A 25,166-nucleotide genomic window follows, 5' to 3' on the forward strand; every position below is an offset into this window, starting at 1 on the left:
CAGTTTAACTTCAGTATGTCAGAGTAAAAAAAGGCTGTGCGTGTGTCACTGAAACCTAACCAAGTCTCACTGGAGGTGGTGTTGACCCCTGGCTTCTCTGAAAAGGGAAGCAAAAGAAAAAGAAAAAAAACCCCTCCGCAGTAAAAAATTCACTTCAATACGTCACTTTTTTCTGGCTACTTTAAAAATGACAGCAGAAAACACCAATCACCACACAAATGTTTATAAAAATTGTGATCTTTATTTAAACCCAGGCTACAATGTCACAGCATGTACAGTACAAGGTACAGTACATCAGGGTATTACTGGCATGGAAATACAACTTTCAATTTCATTTCTCAAAAGGGGAATTTAAGTCTTAACCCTTTTGAAACAATGTTACTTATCAAATATTACACCAAAGTATTGTGTACTGAAAACTACACACAAATGCACATATGCTTAGATGAACCAGAAGTCACAAAAGAAAAAAAAATGAAAGACTTCCTGTTCATACAGAAGCTTTACTGAAACAAAGGAGGAGATGACATTAATGGGGAACAAAACAACATTTGTAGAAAACATGAAAAAATTCCTAAAAACATCCTGTAGCCTTTACATAAAAATTTCCAAACAACAGTTCAATAGATGTGTTCAATAGAAATATTACACGGGCTGTTCTGGACTTGGCTCCACATGATTCTGACAGAGTTATCTACAAAACGTGTGAAGGTCCACCGCGCTCAGCCAAACATGTCCTCACGGTCGGCGTTGTAGATCTCACCCTCCTGCAGCGAGGCAAAGTTTAAGAAGTGCGAGGGCCGGTGGACTTCATGGTAGAACTCCTTGGGGTTGGCCAGCTGCAGGTCGTACTTCATGTTGGGGTCGTGGCGCACACCTGTTGCATGAAAAGTTAAATGGTGAGTTTAAAATGTTTATTCTGCCAAGCCTGCGTGAATGGTCTGAGCACTGTCACAACTTAAAGGATAGGTTCCAATTTTTCACAGGTCAGGTGCCCAAATGAACACTGAAAGAGGTTTTCCTCGCTGTAATCATTCCTCCTGTTCATACTGGCTGTTAAAAGATCCTCTTCAAAGGCGCTTTCAATGTAAGTGATGGGGGTCAAATCCAGTCATTTTGTGCAAAAATGCATTTAAAAGTAGATCTAAAGCTTATAGGAGGCTTCAGCAGTCTGAGTTAGTCATATCCCACCACATTTACAGTCTTTTTAGCATAAAATACCCTCTTTGTGTTTCCCTGTTGAGCTGCAGTGGAAGTATAGTAACAAAAAGAGGAACTCTGACACTAAAGACACTAACATTGAAAGATAGCTACTTGATTGAATTTAAAGGTTTATCTGAAGCTTCAGATAAACCTTTTAAATACATTTTGCACAGGAGGAGGACTGTGGACATTGTAAGTGCATTATGAAGGGATCTTCTAATAGCCAGTATGCACAGGAGGAATTATTACGGCAAGAAATAGCGGTTGAGAAAATGTGAACCCGTCCTTGACATTTATGTTTTGCATGACAAACTACTGTGTATTTGCCTGTTGAGGAATGAAAAACAAAATCAATGTTGATTTTGAGCTGTGAAGCAGAACTGTACAGTAAAAAAATCATTAACATTGACACAGGCACTGAGCAGAAATATCAATGTATGGTACCGATTTCTGTCACAAACGAACAGCATTACTGAATGTGTATCAGGGATGTGAAAGATGTGGACGTTATCTTTCACATCCCTGATACACATTCAGACTTTGAAGCTGAATCATTTTCACAAGTAAAATCATGACTACTGACCCATGAAGTTGTAGTTCCAGGAGACTTGACCGGGAACCATGAAGAAGCCCAGGAAGCGGTCAGAGAGCAGCATCTGCACTCTCTCATAGTGGGATGGCAGGTAACCTTTAGGGTTGTTGCCCTTGTCTGTGTTCTGTCGACCCCACTCGTAGCCGCTGGGTGTCAGCTTGTAGGCTGTGAGCGTGCAAGAGCCTGGTGTGAAGCTGAAAATCAAAAGGTAAAATGCTTTTAACCATCAACCATCATTTACTCTGCCGTTATAACTGTGACACATATTTAAAAACAAACTTCAAAAAGGAAAACTAAGCCAGGATTTTTTCCTGCAACAAAAAGTCTTAACAGTGTTGATTTTTACTATAGTGTGCATGAATTATCAGCACACTATGGATAAACTATATCAATTTATCAAGTTAATTATATTTAAAGTTTTCTTTAAAAAAATGTTTACTGTATATTTTCCAGGATATTCTGATCCAGCCACTTTAAGATCATCACCTGCTCTCTTCAGACAGCCTGACAGTTAACATTGATAAACTGCTGCCATGCATGAACGTGCACTTCATGAAGTATCAGTGGCTTTTTAACGTGACATACAAACCTGAAATAAAAGTCTATTCAAGCCTACCTGCAAGTGATGATGATGGTCTTCTCTCCATCCCAAGAGGGGTTGTCAGCCATAATCTTGGCATGGGTGGTGACATCCTGAGGGGACAGCTGCGGTGACTCATTAGGCTGGGTGTGGATCCAGCCGAGGGGCTCCATCTCCTGTTTGGGCGAAGTTGAGAAGTTAAACAATTGCTGGCATTTCCATCACAAACTGCTAAAAATGATATGGAAGTTACATTGTCTCGATCAGCGTGTGTGTCTTACTTTGAGGTATTCATGTCCAGGCAGCTGGTTGGGCAGGTGGACGGTCTGGTGCGTCCCCCACTGTGGCACCATGACGATACATCGGATCTCCTTCACTTGGGGGTTGTCTGGTGGACTGGTGCCGTACAGGTATCCTGCAATCTGGAACGACGCAGATCATGTTTACTTTCTACAGAAGCAGTGAGTTTATTTACTTTGCGCAGATGTGATGAAGGAACATCAAGCACAAATTTAAAATGTTTAGAGACAGTCTGTCTATGAACTACAGTAACATGGATCCCCAAACGTACCTGTGCTCGCAGATCTGAGATGCAGATGAACTTCTTGAGGACGTTCTTGGGCAGGATGTAGGTGTAGCCTGTCTCCTTGATGTCATCAGATGACACGTAGATGTGGTTGGTACGGAGATGGAGGTTGGCAGCAGATATGGCCCTGACGGTGTTAAGTACAAGGACACATTTAAGCTAACAGATAGAAACCAAAAACACTTAAATAATTATTATTTACTACAATAAACTAGGAAGGTCTCTTCTTATGGATCATAAACTCAATCTGCATACCTGACCCTCCACTCAGTCTTGGAGGAGAAGGTCTGAGTCTCGTAGTTTGAGGTGGTGGAGGTGATGATCTCGTCACCGTGCTTGTTCACAGTGCGGGTCTGTGTGGCGGTGAGCTGCGACTGCTCCTTGGTCTGCTTCTCAATTTCAGCAATTTGCTGGCGCTGCTGTGACGGAGCTGAGATCTCCATACCCAGGATGATGTCACGGATCTCCGACTGGGTCAGCGAGGCCACGTTCACACTGGAGGGAGAGGAGGGAAGTGCTGAGTGCTAGATTCAATGTCAATGTTATTTTGTTCTATAAGTTAGAGGGAAAAAAACTGTCAGCCCAGGGATATTACTTACTTGTTCTTTTTGCCATAGTCAGCAAGGATGAGATCTTTGAGTTGCACTTCCACCTTGATCCACTCCTCGTCAGTGAGAGTGGGCCAAATGTGATGGGGCTCAGTGATAGTTGTCTTGTCAGGTTTCAGGATCACCTTGGCACGGTCATTGTTGACATGGAGCGCTCTGAGGATCAGGATGAGTCGGGAGAAGGCCTAGAGATGGAGCAGACAACCAAACACTCGCTATTTACACAAGGGAATGAGTTAAAATGTCTCTAAAAATAAATAAATGCATTCAGTTGCTAAAAGTTGGGCATACTGTTAAAATCTCCTTGTGAAAACAACCTGCAGAAGAATTTCCATAGAGATTCAATATAGTGATATAAAAATAAGAGTCTTATGGGATGAAGTAGAACTCACTGTGTAAGACGAGATGGTCTTAAGCCAGTCATCATACAGGTTGAACAGCACCATCTGAGGCTCTGTAGCTTTCAGGATGAGGTCTCCAAACTTCTCCACCTTCAGACAGGCCTGGAAGGGCAGCTGCAACTCTGAGCCCTTGATCACAATGTTGGGGAAGTCGAGCAAGTGGACCTGCATAGAGAGAGGAATGGTATTAGAACTGGAAAGCATTGAAATGCCTATCAAACCGACACAAATCACATAGATGATTCATCATTACTGCAGCAGTATTTAGCATGTCAGCCTCACCTCCAGAGGGTCCAGCATGCCCTTTCTGGTTACAATGATCTGTTTCGGTTGCTCTTCAACAGGCAGGGAGCGGATCAGGGCAGCTACTTCTTCAGCTGTTTTCCATTTGGCCAGCTACAAGAGGAAGAGTGAGGGGTGAAGTTAAGACACTAGGAAGAGACAACACTAGTGCGTGTCAGTCTTAAGACTATGGACTTATTGACTACAGAAAATAAATGGGCTGTTGAAATTTCAGCAACATCTGACACAGTCACTGACACAACCTTATGATGGTAATTAAAAGTTATTCTAAACCAATTTAGGTAACAGTATGACAGTCAACCAGCACTGATTAGTTGGCATACCATCCATTTTGACTATGATATTTCTGATTTAGGTGCATTTAAATAAGAGAGAAGGGGTGGAAAGGGCACAAAAATACACACCAAGTACAAAAATATAGTAATGATAGCTTATTTCCAAAACACATACTTCATTTCTCTAGAAAATAGCCATAGTAGGAGTAAGAATATGAACTAACGAAGGAATGAGGAATCAAATAAAACACAATAGGAATCAGAATAAATCAATATCAAAAACACAGCTGGTAATTGTAAAGTGAGTAGTGGTGGAGCAGGGTTGTACCTGTCCCAGACGTTTCTGTCCAGCCCACACAGAGGTGTGAATGATCTTGAGGAAGAGCTGGCCAGTCCTGGGGTTGAAGATGAAAATGGCTCCATTGATGGGCTTCGTGGTCAAGTTACCCTCAAAGGTCTGATGAGAGAGATGAAGAATACATGTGATTAAATTCATGGGATTACTGTTGTTATATCCTTGTGCAAAAAAAATACAAAGACTACAAAACAAATGATTGGCTCTCACCTTGTGGATGGTGACTCTGTAGACGTTGGTGTCATCTACGAACCAGATGATCTGGTTGGAGAAGAGTTCACCATAGTTCTGTGAGGACAGGTACGGCTCAGTGGGCTCTGAAGAGTACAGCTGCAGACCCTTGCGGATGCGCTCCCTGAGCACATACAGGGCAGGGTTGGCCTTCATGATCTTGGCCATGGCCTGCTGGATCAGAGGTTTGCTTCCAGGGAACCAGTTACCATAAGCACTACAAGGAGAGGAAATGAGATTTAAAGACTGTGTTGAGATTGTTCTCTTAGTTAACAAGGATGTCAGAGTACATTTACTAAACACAGCACCCTTTGAGATGATGTGAATAACTACTGCAGAATGTGATGTTCATGTAAAACAAGTTAGGAAGCTCATGTGAGGACTTCAAAGGCTACTGCAAATCATACTTGTTGACACCACAAGTGGATGCCAACACCTGTCTGACAATTTTCTAGTTTATTTTTAGACACCTATAATGCACTTATGCTCACTTTAAAACAAAGTAAGAACACTGGTTTGCCTCCTTCAATAACCAAACATGCTAATTTGAATAGTATAATATAACAAATTTACCTTCAGTAAGAAACTGAAATGAATTAATTATATAACTGGAAGGAGGGAAAAATTTAGTTAGCTTCACACTGACCCAAAACGATTAATTATTCACATTATGCAAAATATGAGGTATCATCATTTCATTTATATGTTGTTATCCTTTTCTTGAGCTTCCCCCTTTTGAACAGGTTACTACACAAGAATTGACCAATCAAGCAAAGGTTTATGTATAATAGCAGCTTTGATGTTTAAGCCAGTTAACTAAATATCTGCAATCATAGCTGATCATGTATTCATGCTTTTAACAATCCTAACCTGTGGAGGTTGTAAGCCAGGTCAATAGCAATGAGCACCCCTGTGGGGGAGGGGTAGATACTCATGTTGTCGGTGGTGTAGTCCAGGAACTTGGCCCTGGCGTAGCGCTCGATATCATGTGAGTCATAGTCACCCCAACGCAGCTGAATGTCAATCCAGTACTTCTGTGTGGTGGTGCTGTCCATCACATCCCTGTAGGAGGAGGTGCAACACTTCAATTTATACAAGACTAGACAATAGACCTTTAGAAAACTTTCATGATGACAGAGTTTACAAAGCCCAAACAGCATTTTCATAGCACTTAACAGTTTTAATGTATTTAGAGACAAATTTTGTGGAATTGAGTCATGTAAATATAGTTTCAGAAGTCATACTTGGAGTCGGCGAGCAGAGACGGTCTAGAGACGTTCCACTTGTATGATGCAAAGAGGAGGATGTCAGCACAGGACGAGTTCATCTTGTATGACTTCCTGGGGTGGATGGTCTCCTTCTGCACAGTCTCAATCTCCAGAGCATCCAGCTCCTGGTCAAACACCTGAAAACAAAAACACAAAACTTATTCACACTGTGGGAAGAATGAGTTGGCAAAAAGCTGTTTATGAGTAAATTTTGTTAGCTACTGTATGTTATCACTAAATACATTTGGCACTGAAATTCCCCTTCTTTCATTCCCCAGTATGCTGTGGGAAGAACCAGTAAATACCAGGGTAAAACCTACCTGACAGAGATCCATGACAATGCTCTCATGAATCTTCTGCCACAAGTGAGCCCTGAAGATCTGAATGAGGGAGATCTTCAGTGTGGGGATCTTTCCGTGCATGAAGATTCCCGTCAGGTCAAGTTGCACCTGGAAACCCACATACACCTAAAGACAGGAAGAGGAGAAACTCTATAAGCTAGTGCACAAGTTTAAAACCCTAAAGACATTCATTACTTTTCCCACTTTCATCTGGGAAGATATTTTTCAACTGCTGTTTGGACTAACGTTGGCTCTGTTGATGGTGGGTGACCACCAAAGTGTGAAGCGACGGTTGGGGATTTGGTTGAGACCGGACCTCTGGGCATTGGTCAGCTTCTTCCACTTCATGGACTCCTCAAAGCCACTGGCCTTCTCCCTAAAGCACAGAAAGACAATTGATGCTATTTTAATGGAATGCTTTCGATATAAAACAAATCCACAAATTAAAAAAGCAGTCCCAAGACTGGGAGAAACTGGGAGAGGGGAAAATAGACTTTTCGGTGTCTAGTGTGTTCTCACCAGAAGAGACCCTCCCAGGTAGGGAAATAAGTGCCTTTGAAGAGTGTGTGCTCCAGGATGCCCTCCACACCACCCAGAGCCTGGATCATGTCTGTGCGGTAGTTGTTCAGGTTCCACAGTTTGCCATCGTGCCTCTGGTGGGTCCACCAGAACGGATTCTGCTTCAGCACCTGGATTCACAATCAATAGAGAGACATATTAATATATGGTGTCATGTTCATGTTGGTGTTTACTGCTGAATGTTAGATCGTCAGGATGTTAACGACATATTTGTGAGCAGTTTGGTGTGCGGATGTTAACCTTAAGCTCAAATAACTGATCCCAAGTACAGTTGACAAGAATAGTTCATTTGATTTAGTTATCTTGGCTTTTCCCAGTTAGTGGCGAGGATGAAAAATAGTGAGGGTTTCTCTCCATTTTTGGGAAATGAAAATTAATATGTTATCTGATGTGTAATGAGCCTTACAGCCTCAAATAGTCATCTGTTACTTTAAATCTTGGGGTTATGCTGAAGTATATCTCAATTATTAAGAGAAAACCTAATTTATTTAAATGGTATACACAAGATCATTTTGGCCATCAACTCAGTCTTCGTCGTACCTGGTACTGTTTGAAATCTGTCCTGACTCTCCAGCCTTTGTCATAGGCCAATGTGTGTCTGTCCTTCTGGAAAAGTGTGTTGATACGCGGGATTCCTCTGTCCCACGAGTCCTCCAAATCCTCCAAAGTCAGACGTCTGAAACACAGAAAACATACTGTTGTTTGCCTCGTCTAGTTCCCGTTTCACACTTGTTGAAATAATTGGTAAATAATTAGTAGATGTTAGTAGACGATCTGTAACAGGCCATACCTGTTCTGAGCAATGGCCTCCTGTCTCTTGAGGGCATACTCAGCCCAGACCCTCTGGGAGTCGATGAACTCACTCTCCCATGGCTGAATGTAACGATACAGATTAGGAATCAGTTGGTCCTCTTCATGGCTCATTCCAGACCTGAAGTGGGTGATGCCCACATCTGTCTGCTTGGACCACCTGGTGGAGAGGGAGGAGAATTAAACTCCAATTTACAAGATAACGTTGATACTGACTATTAATTACTGACAAGAGATCACATTAACAATAATCTGCACGCCGACTTACCGCAGGTCTGACTGTGGAATCAGCACGTGGCCCATAGACAACATGCCAAGGCCGCCCAACTCTTTGGGAGTGTAGAAGACTACAGGAGGGAAGCGACTGGGCATTTTGGAGTTAAGGCCGATCTTGATACGTGTCTGGATCTTGTTCTCACACTTGACCAGCAGATCCAGGAGCTCTTGAGTGTTGACCACTGCTTCACGGAAGTACGTCATCAGGCCGATGAGAGCCGTGTTCCATTTGTTCACAATCTGGAGGTTAAGAGGGGAAATAATGAGTATTATAACTTGGTAATTAAATCAAACTTTTTGTTTTTATTCATTCCAGATATCTAGATTATATTAGATAAAACTGTCTGCCGACCTTGGTGAATGTGGTGGATCCGGAGGCCATCAGGATCTGACGCACTCGGTTGTGGAAGCGCTGCATTGATTCATCGTCCACACGCAGGAAACACTGCGCTGTCCTCTCTTTGGTTACCTACACATGCAAAAACAATGTGAGACTTCAGACGCAAGTATCAGTTATGTACATGGGTATTTATCACATTTTAACTGTCTGAAACTGTCATGGCAAAGTTGACAGCACAGCTGTTTCTTATTTTGGGTCTTCTTTCGGTTCCTCACCTCATTCTGCAGGTTCCAGACACCGTCCTTGTGAGTGAACTCCTCATAGCTGGTGCGACATTTGGGCAGGATGCGGCACTCGAAGCCACACATGTTGAAGAGTAGGTTGGGGTTGTCTTTGCTGTAGACCGACACAAAGCTGTTCTCCCACTGGACTGTGGTCACTGATCTCGGCAGGCGGTTCTTGATGTCCCAGAAGACTGCACGTCCACTGTGGAAGAACAAGATCAGAGAAGTTAAGGCTATTTGTCGCCAACCTGGTCAAATAAGTATTAAGTTCGTCATGTTTAACATTAGTCATTTTAAGTCTTGAGATGGAACTCACAGGTTGACATCGTGCTTCATCAGTCTCATGCGGGCATCGCGAGGCCAGCACTTCTTGTTGTTGTAACCCACAATGTTCTCATTGTTGGGGTCTGGGTGCTCCGTTAGATACCTCTGAATGAGGTCCCTGGCCTCGTCAGCAGAGAACCTGGTGAACACATGAAAGAGTCATATAACTTAATTTCAATAGTTGAATAATTTAAAAAAGGCAAGGCACTTTGTAAAACTTGTTGTGTTATATTTACAAAAGCCACATGTTTGGAAGCGCTTTCATTTATCATTTTGGTGATTCAATCCCACCTGAAGAAGATGTGGATGCGGTCGATGTAGCGGCAGTACAGCCGGATTGGGTGGGCGCTCTCTGTGGCTGTGTCTTGGAAGCTGAGGAAGTCGTTTGGCATCTGGGGTGGCCCGGCCATCTCACTGGCACGGTGCAGGCCCAGCACCAGCAGGTCCATCACCAGGCCATAGTACTGTACAATGAATGAGGCAAACTGCAGCCCCCTGATGATGCCGTACGAGTTTGTGTGGTTCATGTCCTAAAAACAAAAGATGAGACAAAAAGGACATAATTTTAGAATAAATAGCAATAAAAATTCAAAGATGAATAAACACTGAACTAGAAATTAGTTATTTTAGAGTTCTATAGGTTACAGAAATCAGTCTGAATGTAAAATAATTTAGTATTTACCTTGTAGTTGATGACCACGTTGTTCTTAGCCGTCATGTAATCAGCAATGTTGTGGTCGACAATAAGACGCAGCAGCCTGTTGAGCAACGTCAGATCAATCTTCTCATACATCTTCTCGTAGCGGGACTCCAGCATCACGTTACACTCTCCCTCCGCAGTCTCCCACACGTCCTGCAAGTTGTTGATACCTGCAGAGAATAAACAGACACGCATCAGATAAAGTTAAGCTTTTGGTCCTAAAAACATGGTGGAGTTATTGGATTTGAAGACTATGTTATTATCAAAAGTTTTGTTCCACTTCAGAGCATACTGGGCTGTTACACAATATGATCAGACTTTCACACACACACACACATCACAAATATTGCTATTATTGTCGGTTTCCATAATGAAAAGCCTAATCAGAGCCCTGACCTTGGCACCACTTGTAGACCAGCAGTGGTGGTGGTTCAGTGTCAGCTGGTTTGATCCAGGGCGGGAACAGTCGCCTCTTGTCTGCCTCATACCAAAGGTACTGGTCAAGGTAGGCATCAGTGATCTTCTCCAGGGGCTCTACGTCGTACACCGGCACCAGATGGCTGTACAAGTCCATGAACTCAATACCCACCTGCAAAAGAAGGAAGAATTGATGAGACTGGCAGAGGTGGCTTCGAATATAATGAGTAAGAAACAGTGCAGACATATAAAAGAAATTCAAGGCTACAACAGTCTGCTTGAAGCACACAATCAATACTCATTTGTAAAGCAATGTTGTGGAACTTTTACATCTGTACTGTTTAACTAAATCTGTTGAATGTCAAAAAAAGAGAAGGAGAAATGTATTTTCAAATAATGTTTTGTCGTTAAAAATCCATCTGAAGTCTGAATGCCTCTTGAGAATAAAACAGTTATCTTGGTCACATCTTGGTACTGACCTCTTTGAAAGCTCTCTGAGTGAGCAGGTGACGTTTGATCCTGGACAGAGCCTCGTGAGGATTGTCGTAAGCCTGCTCTATCAGCCCAAGCTCTTCCCTCTGAGACTGGTTCAGACGGGATTTCACACTGGAATAAACAGACAAAAAGTCAGTGAAGCAGAAACATTTCGGGCAGATATTCTGCCCAGTTTGATTTAATGTTTACTGATGAAGTCGGATGAGGTTTAAAGTGTGTTTACCTGTACGCCTCCTTGAGTCTCTCCAGGGCCAGGATGAGCAGCTTGGTGTCATGTTTGTAGGACAGTGGAGGGAAGGGGATGGGGGAGAACCGCCGACTCTCCAGCCAGTGAACAGTGGTGGTGTAAATGGCTACTGCCTCTTCAGCTGTGATGTATGGGCCGTCCTGTAGGCAGAACATTGACACTTCAATGAAAACATGGCAAAATGTGAAGAAACTGGGCAACAGTAGTTTGGATGTAGAGATGCAATGGTATTATTTTTCATAACTTAGAGAATTTAACTTCGGGTATTAGTTTGTTATTAGTAAATACAGATGTGGGCAGTTATAACAGTTAAATGTAAATGTAAAGAAAGACATTCAGTAGCCCAAATTAACTTGAAACTAATTACTATAAATTATTAGAAGTAATATCTGAATGGTGAACAGCGAACTGCAGCTGCAGCCAGTGATAAATGAAAAGCCACCACTCATTTTAATATTCCTCCAGTTCTTACGCACAGGCAAGCAGACCAATGCAAGTGCGCCTTTGTAAGAGGATTCAAAACTTCACTTGTGATTTGTGAATTTGGGATTACTGAAATGTAACTAATTAATGCAACAGTTCATGTTGTATGTCTATTTAATCTTAGCATTTTTCTTATTTCCTGTGTCTCCTTTCTTCTCCGTTTACCTTCAGGTAGTTGTGCTGTCTCTCCTGCTCAGCTTTCAGGTACAGACGGGTCAATCTTCCCAGGTTCTTCTTGCAGACAGTCTTGTCCACAGTGGCTCCACGACGGATTCGCTCACGGTTGTAGTGGGCCGTGTTGGTCCACCAGTCAGCTTTGGCCTTCACGTAGCGCAGGATCATGTTCTCAATGGGAGTGGGCAGGCCTGGCACCTAAAAATAAAAATCAAGCACTTTAACATTTTACATCAAACATCCTAAATTCAAATCAAACATCAGTTTAATGATTCTGTGATTAATTCCTGTCTTTCAACAACAGACTATCTCTCTCCTACAGGTGGACGTGATCTCTGTGACACACTAACCTTCCAGGGGATGTTGGCCTTCCAGCACCTCCAGGACTCACTGAGATGCTGCAGGATGGTTCTGGCTTTGTTCTGTTTGATGCCTTCAGGCATCATGTCCAAAATGTCATGCATCACAGCTGCACGCAGCTCCAGATCAAAGTGAGACTCCACACGCTGTTTGGTCACCGTCTTGGCCACTCCCTTGGAGTGACGTCCTGTTGGTGTAATTGAAAAAAAGTTTTGCTCAAAATTCCTGCCAACACAAACGTCTAACTGTGCCCCATTACACTACTTTGTTGCTCAAAAATAAACACATAGTGGCAAACAGAAAAACACAGGATGCACACCTTCAAACTGCCTGGCCAGCAGATTTCCCAGCCACCTCTCCAACAGTGGAGTGATGCCCCTCATGAAGAACAGCCACACTCTCCAGCCAGGTGCCCAGAAACCACATCCTGGACCCTTGCCCACAGGACCCTGATCAAACAAACACATAAAACCCAAACATGAAGACAAACTTCAGGCGCAATGGCAGTGTGACATGCTAATACCTTTTCTGTAGATTGTGGGGAAATAAATCCTTTCTGAGGACATCCAACTGTTGACAGAGCAACTACACAATATTTGTAAAATGCACAGTAAAATAGCACTTACAGTGTTGAACCGGTAGTAGATGAGATGCTTCAGATCTTTGCACATCCGGATTTGTCTCATCAACTTGTACTTGTAGCGGTACATGCCTGTCAGCTGCCCCACATGAGCGAAGATGTACTGCAGCCCGTCAGCCAACTACAATACAAAGATAAAGTTCTGTGATTAGCCAAGTATGAAATCTGTGTGATAATCGCAAAACAGCACAACAGTCATTGACGCAAACATACAGGACTAATCACACTTTGATTCTCAAGCAGAGAAAAGGACCAATTTTACAGAAGAGAAACATTCTTTACAGCTATTCAATGCTTAAAAGTGCCTCTTTGTGTTTTACACTGCAAGTGTGACTTCTATGGATCTGCCAAGCTTGGTTAGGCATTTACAGTGCTGCCTGTCTTTATAGCACAGTCTGGTGGTAACACTGTAATCTTTTGAAGTTTTGAGTTATCCAAACAGAAGACAGTGAAAAGGCTCAATGAACAATGACAAAGATGCAATGGTACTATTTTTCATAATTTAGAGAGTTTAACTTCAAGTATTAGGTTGTTTTTATTAGTAAATACAGATGTGTGCAATTAAAACAGCTAAATGATGAGAAAGACATCACATTCATTAGCCCAAATTAACTTGAAACTAAATTACTATAAATTATTAGAAGCAATATCTGAATGGTGAACAGCAAACTGCAGCTGCAGCCAGTGATAAATGAAAAGCCACCACTCATTTTAATATTCCTCCAGTTCTTACGCACAGGCAAGCAGACCAATGCAAGTGCGCCTTTGTAAGAGGATTCAAAACTTCACTTGTAATTTGTGAATTTGGGATTGCTGAAATGTAACTGTAATTAATGCAACAGTTCATGTTGTATGCAGTCAAGGGGTCAAAAAAAAAAAAAGCCACCATTCAGTTATCCAATCAACAGAAGACAGTGTAAAGGCTCAATGAACAACCTGCTAACCTCATGACTGTAACTTAGTTTTAAACTGAAACTAAATAAAAAAAGGCTTAAACTATTTTAGTTTCAAGTTTTTGAGATTAAAGGTGAGGTGACCAGGTGTAGCCTAGTGAAAGAAAAAGCTTCTTCTGAATAATGATGGAACAAACAAACACTCAGATGTTCTCTGTGCTTCTGTCTGTCCAGTCAATAAAGTTGCTGAAATTAAACACTCAGGAGGAAAATGAATAATGCATGTTAGTGAAGTTGGGTTACAGATGGACTGTGCTGTGCAAAATTTGTTGAACTAACCTGGAAGGCATCAACATTTCCCAGTCTGTACTGCACGTGGCTGTCCACCACCAGCTTGCTGAGACGCAGCACCTCTCTGCACAAGTGGAAGGCATTGCCGAAACGGGACTTTTTACGCTCCTGGGGGGATAGAAACAAGAACAAAGTGGTAGGTCAACACTGGTTATGACACAACAGATGGCTCTTGGCATGAGAATAGAGTTAAAAATCATTTAACAATAATAAGAAAAGAGAGTGTAAACCACATTTTTAGCTTTTCAGATTTTATGTTTTTCATGAATAAAACCCCCAAAGAAAGACAAATGTGTTTAAATTCTTGTAGCTCCATATTAAAGCATTTGCTACATGTCAAATGAATTAAGCAACAGGAGGATTTGGCCTGTACCTTGGTGGTCAGTGTCTTGACGGGCTTCAGGTTGAAGTTGTAGTCGAGATGCAGGTAGTTCAGGTTCTTACGGTGGATAAGCAGATTGAGCATGTTGTAGCCCTGTCTGCAAACCTGCAGGCCCACCTCCACCCAGTCCAGCTTGGTGGACTGAAAGAACTTGGTGGCCTTGAAGGAGCGGAACAGATACCTGGAAGTGAACACAGGAAAAATCTTTTCAGAAAAACCTAGTTGATGAGCAAAACACATTTAAAAAAAAGCTTAAATTAGGAAGATGAGATGGGAAGTCCAACTCTAGAGTCTAATGATGCTCACCTCTTCTTCTGGGCCTTTGGTGGTCTGTGTTTGAGAGCGTTGAGCACATAGTACTTGAGCAGTTTCTGGTATGACACACGCACCTTCACTGGCTGTCCGGCAGGGCAGTGCTCACGGTACCTGTAACATAATTTAACGCATCCCACTTAGAAGAGCCTAAAAATAACTTTGACATGACGCTGAGAACCAAATTAAAAGTTATCCACACATCTGTTTTCAAATTACAACAATATTTCTTCCAACATGTTCATAGTTTGCTCACCAGTTCTTGATCAGGGGGATATCAATGGCTCTCCTCGTGCGGCCGGAGCGGAGGTTGAAGGGTCTCGGCGCCCACAGCAGAGCAATGCCGTTGGCGGTGTTGTCTGTGTAGAGTGGCGTCTCCTTGAGGAAGGGTTCCACGTACTCAGGAAGCTCAAACTCTTCATCGTCATCAGGCAGGGGCTCTTGACTCTGAGTGGATGCAAGAAACAGAAATAACAATATAAGAGTGACGTATGAGTGCTGACTTGCAGCTCATTCATTTTGCTGCTTGGAGTTTTACCCAAAAATCAAATTGAACTGTTCTCAGTAAATTATAATATCTGAGTGGTGAAGAGTTAACTGCAGCTGCAGCCAGTGATAAATAAAAAGTCACCACTCATTTTAATATTCCTCCAGTTCTTACGCACAGGCAAGCAGACCAATGCAAGTGCGCCTTTGTAAGAGGACTTCATTTAAAACATCATTATGGATTTGTTGTGACGACATCACATTCGACTTTCCTCAGCTGCCAGAGGAAGATGGTGGAAAAATCAACCACACTCACCTTGACAGAGTGTCTGTGTGAAATGGGGTTGATCAGCGGGTCAAAGTAGAACGCTGGAAGATCTGGATCCTCTGTCTTGATAAACACCACATTTGGTGTGTGATACCTGCAGAGGCAAAGTCACAAGTGTCAATTAATTTCTTACAGCCAAAAAAAAAGATATTAAAGCAAGTTTAGTAACTGAATAAACAAAACAGTTCAGCTGCATTTCACACAAATTGAATCTTAACTGTTTTGTTTCACTCTGATGTGAATTCTCCAACAACAAATTTCACTTAATTTTGGTTACAATTAATTTCCTTTTAATAGTACAAAACGTAAGGAAAAATATTTCTCTCTTTTAATTTTTCATCATTTCAACACATTGTTTACTGGAGAGAATACTTTTTTGCTGCCACTTCAAAACATCTGAACATGTTGTTAAACCAAAATGATTTTTGATTGTTTTGACATCTAAAATGTAATGTCTATAATGAAAATTAATCAATATTGTCTCTCAGTGAACAGCCACTTCAAGGAGTCAATTAATCATCGCTTACCAGGTGAGGTGGACGTGGTGCGGCAAGTTGTTGTACAGGTAGGGGAATGCGATTTTGTACTCCGTCCTGATAGGCTGTCTGATGATGATCTTGTTGATATCATTGAACTCGTTCCAGTCTTCATCCCTAAAGGAGAATCAGAGGGATTAGCTCCGACACACAGCATCTAGCATCAGTTTGTGCTTATTGTTTTTATAAAGGGGCAAAACAGGATTACTATTCTGACAAATACAAGACATACAGTATGTATTTCCTAACAACAAAATGCTGGAAAAAAGTCTCCACCACATTTTCACATTTATGAGCGTGCAAGTGGTGGTCGTGCCAAGTGGCCTCCACAATCCAGGAGGGTTATAAGTTTATAATCTCCAAGTTTATCATTTATTAAAAAGCAGGAGGTCCTTACTGGAGGTTAATGTCCCGGACCAGGGGCTCAAACTTTGGTCCTCCAGGGATGGCCATATTTAAGGCCTTGGAAGTGAAGAAAGCCTTGAGGTCAAACAGATAAAAGTAGTTGAAATCCACCAGGTCCGTCAACAGCTGGTTGGCCAGGCGGTACAGTGTGGACATCATGGGCAATGTGAACTGCCAGCGACGGTAGGTGGTGCCATTCACAAACCTGAAGGGGAAAAAAAAAGGTCATTAATTTTGCCAGATTCAGAGCAGCTACATATGTTTAAAAAAAAATAAATGTGTCTCATAAAGAGATGTGATGGTTTACTTGGCAGTGTCTTTGAGGGGCTGGTGTTCATAGAACCACTCTACAACTGAGCCGTCCTCCTCGGGGTCCAGCTCCATCTGAATGGCCTCCAGTGGTTCCACATCAAGGATGTTGTCAGCGTAGTCCAGTGGCGGCTCCTCATCATCAAACGGTGGAAAGCGCATCCTTTTGAAGTGTCGACGGTCACGTTTCTCACGACGCATCATGATCCACATGGTGCTAAGAGGAGAAGAAGGAATACCAGTGATTACGTATGTTAGAAATACAAACGAGCAAAATACGCTTGCTGTGCATTTCAAAGATGTATGATCGAATGTACTAAAAACACAACAGTGACATTCTTACCCCCACTGGGCGATGTAGACCGGCTCAATAACCCATGGGATTTCATTGACGAAGGAAATGGCTCCTGTGATGTGGTACAGGACGGGCACATCTCGGATCTGTTCCCAGGGCATAGGCATGTTCTCCAGCAGTTTCAACACTGCATGGGGCATGTATTTGAGGGCACTGGTCAAAAAAAAAAGAAAGACACAAGATGAGCTTGGGCAGTGGTGATGAATCTCTTCAAACACTGAGCAAACTTATGAAAATGTGAGAGCCGAAGCAGTCAGTATTGAACTTACATGCACATAAGTTTATAACCGGAATATATCCAAAAAAAGTGTGTCCATACTTTAGACCAGTTCTGTATATTTTGAGTTTCCCATAAACATGTTTATTATTGTATTAATCTTTTTTTCTTTTTTATTTACCCGAGGTAGACCCTCTTGTCATGACGAAACTTTCTATTGGTCATGTCTCCATGGTCCCTGATGATCTTGCGGACATGCTCAGGTGGCATGTCTTCCTTCTGAGCATCCACAAAGCCAAACTTCCTCTTTTCTGAGTAGCGCTTTGCCTGCAACTGCTGCCATTTCCTTGCTGTAGAGTTGAAAGACAATTTGATAGACAATGACAAAAATGACCACATCCATTTGTCATAACATTGCAATTTAACAAACACCATGAATATAAATGCACTGAGTGAAACCCAACATACCTTTCTCTTGCAGTTTTTCCTCAGACATGAAGTCTGGGACCGGTGCAGGAGGGGGTACACCTGGTGGGATCCCTGCAGGGACTCCTCTGTAGGGGAAGGTAGCCGCCATGGCGCCTCACAACTACAAACATCACCACCAAACAAAGAATTACAATAAATTACTGACCCCACTTGTGCCAAAACTTTGTTAGAATTTTCTTTTTTTACATTTATAAATGTTGAATTTGTGTAACACTACAATAAATTGTCAATTTCAGATATAGTCTGCATCCAGCACTCTTAAAAATTCAACATTAAAGGATAGGTTCATAATTTTTTAAGTCTGTCTTAGGGTCGGGTCAGTCGGGTGCCCACATGAAGACTGACAGAAGTTTTCCTTGCTGTGAAGATCCCCTTCAAATGAGCTTTCTATAATGTTTTTGATGGGGTCCAAAATCCACAGAGTCGTTTTGTGCAAAAATACACTTGAAAGTTAATCGAAAGCTCATACGAGGCTTCAGCAGTCTGTTAGTCATATCGAGTGGATATCTGCCACATTTACAGTCTTTTTAGCATCAAATTCCCTCTTTGTGTTTCTTCACAATGTTTCCCTGATGAGCTGCGGTAGAATTATAGCAACAAAAAGAGGGACTTTGGCATTAAAATACTGTAACGTTGAAGGATATCTACTTACTTTGACTAATTTGTAGCTTCATATCCAAATAAACTGTTAATGCATTTTAGCACAGAAGGAGACTTGTGGATTTTGGACCCGTTCACTTAACTTACATTTTAAGTGCATTATAAAGGGATCTTCAAAAGGTCAGTACAACAAGAGGAATGATTAGTGCAAGAAAAAACAATTTGAATGTTCATTTGGGCGCCTGACTGTTGTTTGGAAACAGACTTGAAAAACGGTGAACCCGTCTTTCAACATTAAGTAACGTTAGCTAACGTTAGCTTGACAACATGGCTTCCAGTCTGAAACAAACTGCCCGCTAACATTAACAATCACCGGCTGAGCGGATTACTCGCTCGGCAAACATTTAACGCTGCATAAAAGTTGCTTTTTGCAAATTTTACCACAAGCCACACTGCACGTTTGCATAACCTTAGTAAATGTTGGCTCTGTAGTTGTTGATTAGGTCAAGCGTGGATGAAGCGGTAAGCTAGCCGAGAGCTATAAAAAAACTAGCATAGCAGCTAACGGCTGAAAGTTAAGTAAGCTAACAAAAACGAAAATGCTCGCAACAACTCATACCTTGCTACCTTCACTCCAGAGGCGATTTCTTTGCGTAGACTGCAGCCTTTTTTCAAACACGACCAGCTACCAAAACATTTCTCATTCAACGCTGTTTAGCCCCCTTTTTTAGGCTCTCCGTTGTGTTGATTTCTTCCTAAAACTGCATCACGCACGATGATCGACGGCGGCCACACGATGGACGCAGTTCAGTGGAAATCACAGACAGCAAGTACGACGCACGGAAGGGTTTCCTACCACGTAATGGACGGAGCCTTACGTAGAAACATGCGCTAACGTAGGACAAGCGCCATTTTGCGAATACCCGGATGATGCGGTTTCCGCCGTCCCACTGCCCCCTACAGTGTTGGAGTGTATCCTACCGGGCGTAAAGGACGAGTTCACAGTTTTTCATTCATTCTGCATCTTTAATGGAGGGTTTGGAGATTTCTACTCACCCCTGGTTGGAAAGGTAATTTCACAGTTGTGTATTAAAAAAAAAAGACAGTACATGGAATAATGGTCAATTTTCTTTATTCTTGATTGCCAGCAGGAAGTGACCTACAAATGAGACATCACTATTTACTGACATAAAATGTTGCATGAGGGTATTTCAAACATCAGTTCCTTGTGCTGCCACACTCTGGTGGGCTTGCTGCATGGCTTCAAGGAGAGGTGGGCAGCACCATTAATGTCTCAATATCTCACCATGTGTCTCACACAAATTGTGCAGAGTACAACAGATAATAGTCATTCATATCACAAAGTCTAATAGGTAGTCATTTCTTTTAATCAAACAATGCAAGCTCCCTTTCAACCTCCAAAAGGTGTTCTCTACCACACACCTTGCCTTGCTGACTTTGTGGTTGAAGGTTTGTTGCTCTGCTGTCAGATGTCCAGTGTCTGCAAATGGTTTGAGGAGCCATGGCTGTAAAGCATATGCACCATCTCCAAGTGGGTAGTATCCCATTTTTTGTCCACCTACGGTCCTTTCAGGATGTGATGTGAAGTGTCCATTAGTGCCACGCAGGCTGCTCTTAGGACTCTGGATCCAGCTGACACATTCCAGTCCCTTGCCACCCACCACAGCTTGCAGGACACCGGAGTGCCAACCCTTGCGGTTAAAGTAGTCAGCAGGAAATTCTTGTGGTCCATAATTCTTATGTGTGACCCATTAGTAGCGCCAGTGCAATGTGGTACCCCCCCACCTCTGCTGAAATACATGCACCACTGTCTCGCCTGTTCAGAAAGTGCACAAAATCGCACAGGTCCTGCCACATCAACACTCTGGTGAAGAAAGTCTACCACTTCAGACACCTGAGAGACTTTAAGTTTCCCCTCAGGGTGCTCAGGAACTTCTACACCTGCACCATAGAGAGCATCCTGTCTGGGAGTCTCACCGTCTGAAGTTCTCTCTGCTGCCCTCAGGGAGGCACTACTGCTGCCTGAGGGCTAACACAGAGAGGATGAGGAAGAGCTTCTTCTAAACAAGAACTGTGCTTAGCAAAATTTTGACAAGTCTGTTGTGTTTTTTCTTAAACTGCTTTGGCCAACATTTTAGTGTGCTATTAAAGTAGTAGAAATGTTATGAAATGAAAAGCTTTTGTTGTATCAATAACAAAGTGAAATGGACAATGTCCAGTTTATTTGAAAAGTAATTGGTGTGATTTTTTTTTGCTTGTTCGTTTTTGCGACATACCACCATAGGTAAACTATATGCCAACTAAATGGTTGCATTTTACAGTATTTTCATGATGTTTACAACATTAGTTGAATGGTACGTGTTTGTTTGTTTTGTTTTGTGGTCATTTAGAGTTGTATGAAATTACACTTTATTCTGAAAAAAACCGACCGGAAAATGGGAGGCAGGTCTCGGGTCGTGTCCAGATGATAACCCTGGATTTGGTAAACTCTCGCGAGCCGCCTTAAAATATTCTTCTTGTCTCTCTGGTTTATAATATGTTAGCGCTGTGCTTAAAACGATAATTTGGTAATGTGGATGAAAGTTACTACTTTCCTTCCAAATCTCGCGAGAGTTTTGCAATTTTTTGCAAATCTACGGTTACCATATCCAAACATGACCCTTGTCTCGTCTGAGGTCCACCCTGGTGTGACCCAAAATACTTCTCATTGATAGTTTTTGCTTTTTAGTTCGGATCCACTTTTTTGCAACTTTTTTGTAACTCCTTTGTTTTTGTAACTGTTTGTTGCGGAATGGACACTTGCGAAGACGTGCGGGAAAATGTTAAGGTACAGTTAACTGAGTTTGGATTAATGAGCAATGAGCTTGCTTTATTTTCATACATTTGTTTGGTTTTTAAGTTAATGTCACAAAAAACATGTTTAGGATATCACAACAAATTTTCGACATTTTGCAGAGATTAACTGCAGAAAGAAAGATTTTCTCTTTTTCCCCCAAAAGCAGATCAGATATTACACAACAGTGGCTCAGTCTATTAATTAATAACCCACTGAATGAGTCCTGGAGTTTAAGATACTGACGATTCTTTAGGCAAACCAAATTATTATAGAGTGTGACTGTAAAACATTTATTTAAAAGCTTTAAGGAACTTAATTGCCAGTGATGTCCTGCAAAGAGATTTCATCCTTATTTAGTGATTAACAGTCAGTTTAAGTAAGTAGTTTATAGCCTACATACTGTGTTACTTAATAATATAGTGAGATAATGAAGTTTAAAAAATATTCTTCAAGATTTAAACACTTTTATGAGTTTCAGCTAGAAGAAGCGTGTGGAAAGAGCAGCCTGTGTAGAAACTGTTGTTGACTCATATGTGTCATCATGTTTGCAGAAATACTACGGCAGTCGGCTGGAGTCCTCTTGTGATTTGCAAACAAGTGCTGCTTCCTGCAGTTTGTCTTGCCGCCCAGTGCCAAGAAGTGTCACTGATGCCCTGAGCCTGGTTCACCCCGAGGTGATCAAAAGGTACCGTTTACATTTTTCCTCATCTTTACCTCTGCGTCATATACATCTTCAGCAATAACTGGAAGGCACAGTGGAAATTATTTTTCCTGCACAACAGGCAGATTTGTCATGCAGAGGGTCTTAAGACGTACTGACTGAAATCTGCAAAATTCAATTTCCTGTCTCACTTTTGGGATCACAGGAATGGACTGTTCCATAGCAGCTGTCTTTGATTATTTATACTAAAACAAGAGTAAGAGAATTCATACACTGCAACCACCCTTGTCAATACATCAGGCAAAAGTGATCCATTACAAACATGCAACAGTTTGATTGACAAATGACTGAACCAAGACACTGAAGCTCAGACATGGCTTTCCTATCACAGAGTATCTTACATTTAGTGATCTCAATTTCCATCCAGTTTAACCAGCTTTCTTTCTCCTTGGTTATGCACTGTGGTCACTGACAGTACTTTTCTCCAGATTCTACGGCTGCGGCCTCCCGTTTCCAGCGAAGCTTGAAGGCTGCAGAGTCCTGGATCTCGGCAGCGGCTCTGGCAGAGACTGTTATGCCTTCAGTAAACTCATTGGACCAAGTGGGCATGTCACCGGGATCGATATGACAGAGGAGCTGGTAATGACATATGCACGTATACACACGTTGGCACTTGATTCCTGTACTCTCTACTGACTTAACTTGTATTTCTTTAGATCACAGCATCTCGTCAGTACATTGAGTACCATCAAAAGAAATTTGGCTATGAGGAGCCCAACGTCACTTTCGTCCAGGGGTATATGGAGAAGCTCGGTGAAGCTGGCATACAGAGTGGCTCAATGGATGTTGTTCTGTAGGTTTTAAAAATGGTTATCATTCTACATCTGTGATTCCCAACCTGGGTTGTGAGATAAAGCTAAGGGGTCCTAAAATGATTACTTGGATAGGAAATAAGAAAGTCTGCCACATAAAATAATGTTTTCTCGAATTTTCACTTTTGTCATTGTGAAATACTGTCTTTAGGCCTCAAAAAACATTCAAATCTAACAGTCTAATTGGAGAAAATCACACACATCAGTACAATTGACATGTGGTTACAAGTAGACATATTTAGCATCATAACCAAAAAAAGGTTAGGAACCACTGTACATTATCTAACTCTGTGGTCTGTTACTATAGCAACATGGATAGATCAAAAACCAAACTGATTTCTATTCTCTTTTCAGGTCCAACTGTGTAATCTGTTTGTGTCATGATAAAAGAACAGTGCTACAGCAAGCCTATAATGTCCTAAAGGTTAGTGTCTTCACACTAATTTCTACCAACAACATTAATGTAAAAATGTCCCTGAGAAGATGCACGAGAACAGACTCTGACTCTCATCACTCTCATTTTACACAGGAAGGAGGTGAACTGTACTACAGCGACATGTATGCCAGCAAAGTCGTGCCTGATCACATGAAGCAAGACGCAGTTCTGTGGGGTAAAATGCTGATGATAACATAATAGAATTGTTATCAAATTTCAATGTGAAAGGCAAGACACACAACGTACATATCCTTTGGCTGCGATCTCTTTCCTCTGGATTTAGGTGAAGGAATGGGAGGCTCTCTTTTTTGGAAAGACCTCATTTCTTTGGCCCACAGTGTGGGTTTCAGCACTCCACACCTTGTTTCAGCAAGCCAGATTGTTGTTTACAACTGTGAGCTCAAAGCAAAAGCAGGTAAAAAAAAAGGTAACATTTATTTTTAATGACAGGTGAATCATTTCCATTCTACGATTGAACAAGCTCTTTATTTTGCAGGTGACATCAGCTACGCGTCGGGCACTTACAGGCTCTTTAAACTGCCCAAACATCCAGTCATGACTAAAGCAACTGTGACCTATAAGGGAACTGTGGCGGATTGTCCAGATCAGTTGGACTTTGATTCATCACACTGTTTCAAGGTATAAAACAAGCTGCATCAGACAAGGCTAATATACAGAACTGTTGATGAATATTTTCACAAGTAATGAGTCCGTTTCTCATTTCAGACAAAAAAAACATTAAAAAATCACCTTTTATGTCTTTGGACAGACTAGGTTAATGTTTACTTTTGTGCTTTGCAGAAAGATGTTGCAGTGGAGGTAAATGGAGAGATGGCCGCAATCCTCCACAGTTCCCGTTTTGCTACGGATTTCAAAATCCAGACTTTGGATAAACCAGAGTCCAGCTCTGAGTCAACCCCACAGGTAGCTGGTCTTCTGAAATGATTTAATTCTGAATGGTTACCTACCGACTGTATCCAGAAAGGAAGTAAAGTCGACCCATTTTTTGCATGCAAGAATCAAATTAAACATTTTTTCAATCATTAAACTTACTCAATTTGAAATCTGCAGCTTCAGAAATACAAAAATGTGTAATAATTTTACAGAAAAATAACTTTGCAGTGTAAGCTTGTTTGAGTCTCATCTAAAGGCTTAAGGTGCTACATAAAGAGTGTGATTTTGATTTTTGTTATTTTTTTCTCAGTACTGCCATCTCAACCCATTTCTGTTGGCTGACAAACTGGGATCCTCGGTGAAACAATGCTCCAAAACAAGCAAATAAAGAAGAAGCAGGAAATTGTCCTGAAGACAGAGGACAACCACGGACATTAAACTGTCAGACATTAAGATTTGTTGATTTTATCAAGTCCATAAAGATTTGTAAGAAGCAAATCATTTTATAGTCATTGTACCTCCTTGATGTAGTTAAAGACAGTTTAGTCAGGTGTCAAATAAACTGAATTTCATGATTTATGTCTGTGCTCGTAGCCAACGCTGTTATAACAAATAAACTTGTGCAGACACTAAATGTATTTTTGTAGTTAAATGACTTTATTCACAAAGTAATAAAATTGTTTGAACTTTGTCTGCAACATTATTGGCCTGACTTTGAAGTAATCAAAGTAGAAATGTCAATTTGGATGTAAAATCTGAACAGGTAATGTTTTGATACATAAAATAAGCTGTAAAAGCAGCTTGCCAGTGTTTTTATAGTTCAAACCTGTTCTCTGCTTTGATTGTGTAATATAAAAGAGTAACTTGTACTGACAAATGATAATTATCTAAGTACTTCCAGTCAGTATGAC

At 41.6% G+C, this 25,166-nt stretch overlaps 2 protein-coding genes across 2 annotated transcripts; one reads left to right on the forward strand and one right to left on the reverse strand.

Moving 5' to 3' along the window:
- Positions 1-219: 219 nt before the first annotated feature.
- prpf8 (pre-mRNA processing factor 8) lies at positions 220-19,357 on the reverse strand. The gene is made up of 43 exons (XM_067594639.1): positions 19,155-19,357; positions 17,915-18,035; positions 17,628-17,796; positions 17,218-17,382; positions 16,873-17,091; positions 16,558-16,770; positions 16,152-16,277; positions 15,613-15,718; positions 15,067-15,257; positions 14,805-14,924; positions 14,490-14,679; positions 14,105-14,224; positions 12,859-12,993; positions 12,552-12,681; positions 12,223-12,419; positions 11,864-12,070; positions 11,192-11,355; positions 10,953-11,079; positions 10,453-10,645; positions 10,039-10,226; positions 9,648-9,886; positions 9,349-9,495; positions 9,024-9,234; positions 8,761-8,877; positions 8,401-8,648; positions 8,113-8,292; positions 7,863-7,998; positions 7,263-7,432; positions 6,990-7,119; positions 6,723-6,869; positions 6,379-6,539; positions 6,005-6,196; positions 5,114-5,351; positions 4,877-5,005; positions 4,253-4,366; positions 3,962-4,135; positions 3,561-3,754; positions 3,217-3,456; positions 2,947-3,088; positions 2,657-2,797; positions 2,412-2,551; positions 1,787-1,989; positions 220-877 (listed from the first exon to the last, which is right to left on the reverse strand). Exons 2-43 carry the CDS (start codon positions 18,021-18,023, stop codon positions 723-725), a joined length of 7,017 nt encoding a protein of 2,338 aa, XP_067450740.1. The 5' UTR covers positions 18,024-18,035; positions 19,155-19,357; the 3' UTR covers positions 220-722.
- Positions 19,358-21,005: 1,648 nt separating this feature from the next.
- Positions 21,006-24,955, forward strand: zgc:153372 (uncharacterized protein LOC767695 homolog). Its single transcript, XM_067594646.1, has 10 exons — positions 21,006-21,383; positions 21,944-22,077; positions 22,542-22,692; positions 22,770-22,906; positions 23,280-23,349; positions 23,455-23,536; positions 23,645-23,776; positions 23,858-24,000; positions 24,163-24,285; positions 24,566-24,955. The coding sequence occupies exons 1-10, from the start codon at positions 21,348-21,350 to the stop codon at positions 24,641-24,643; spliced, it is 1,086 nt and encodes a 361-aa protein (XP_067450747.1). The 5' UTR covers positions 21,006-21,347; the 3' UTR covers positions 24,644-24,955.
- Positions 24,956-25,166: the final 211 nt, after the last annotated feature.

Source organism: Thunnus thynnus, chromosome 7, assembly GCF_963924715.1.
Source record: "Thunnus thynnus chromosome 7, fThuThy2.1, whole genome shotgun sequence".
Classification (NCBI taxonomy): Eukaryota; Metazoa; Chordata; class Actinopteri; order Scombriformes; family Scombridae; genus Thunnus; species Thunnus thynnus.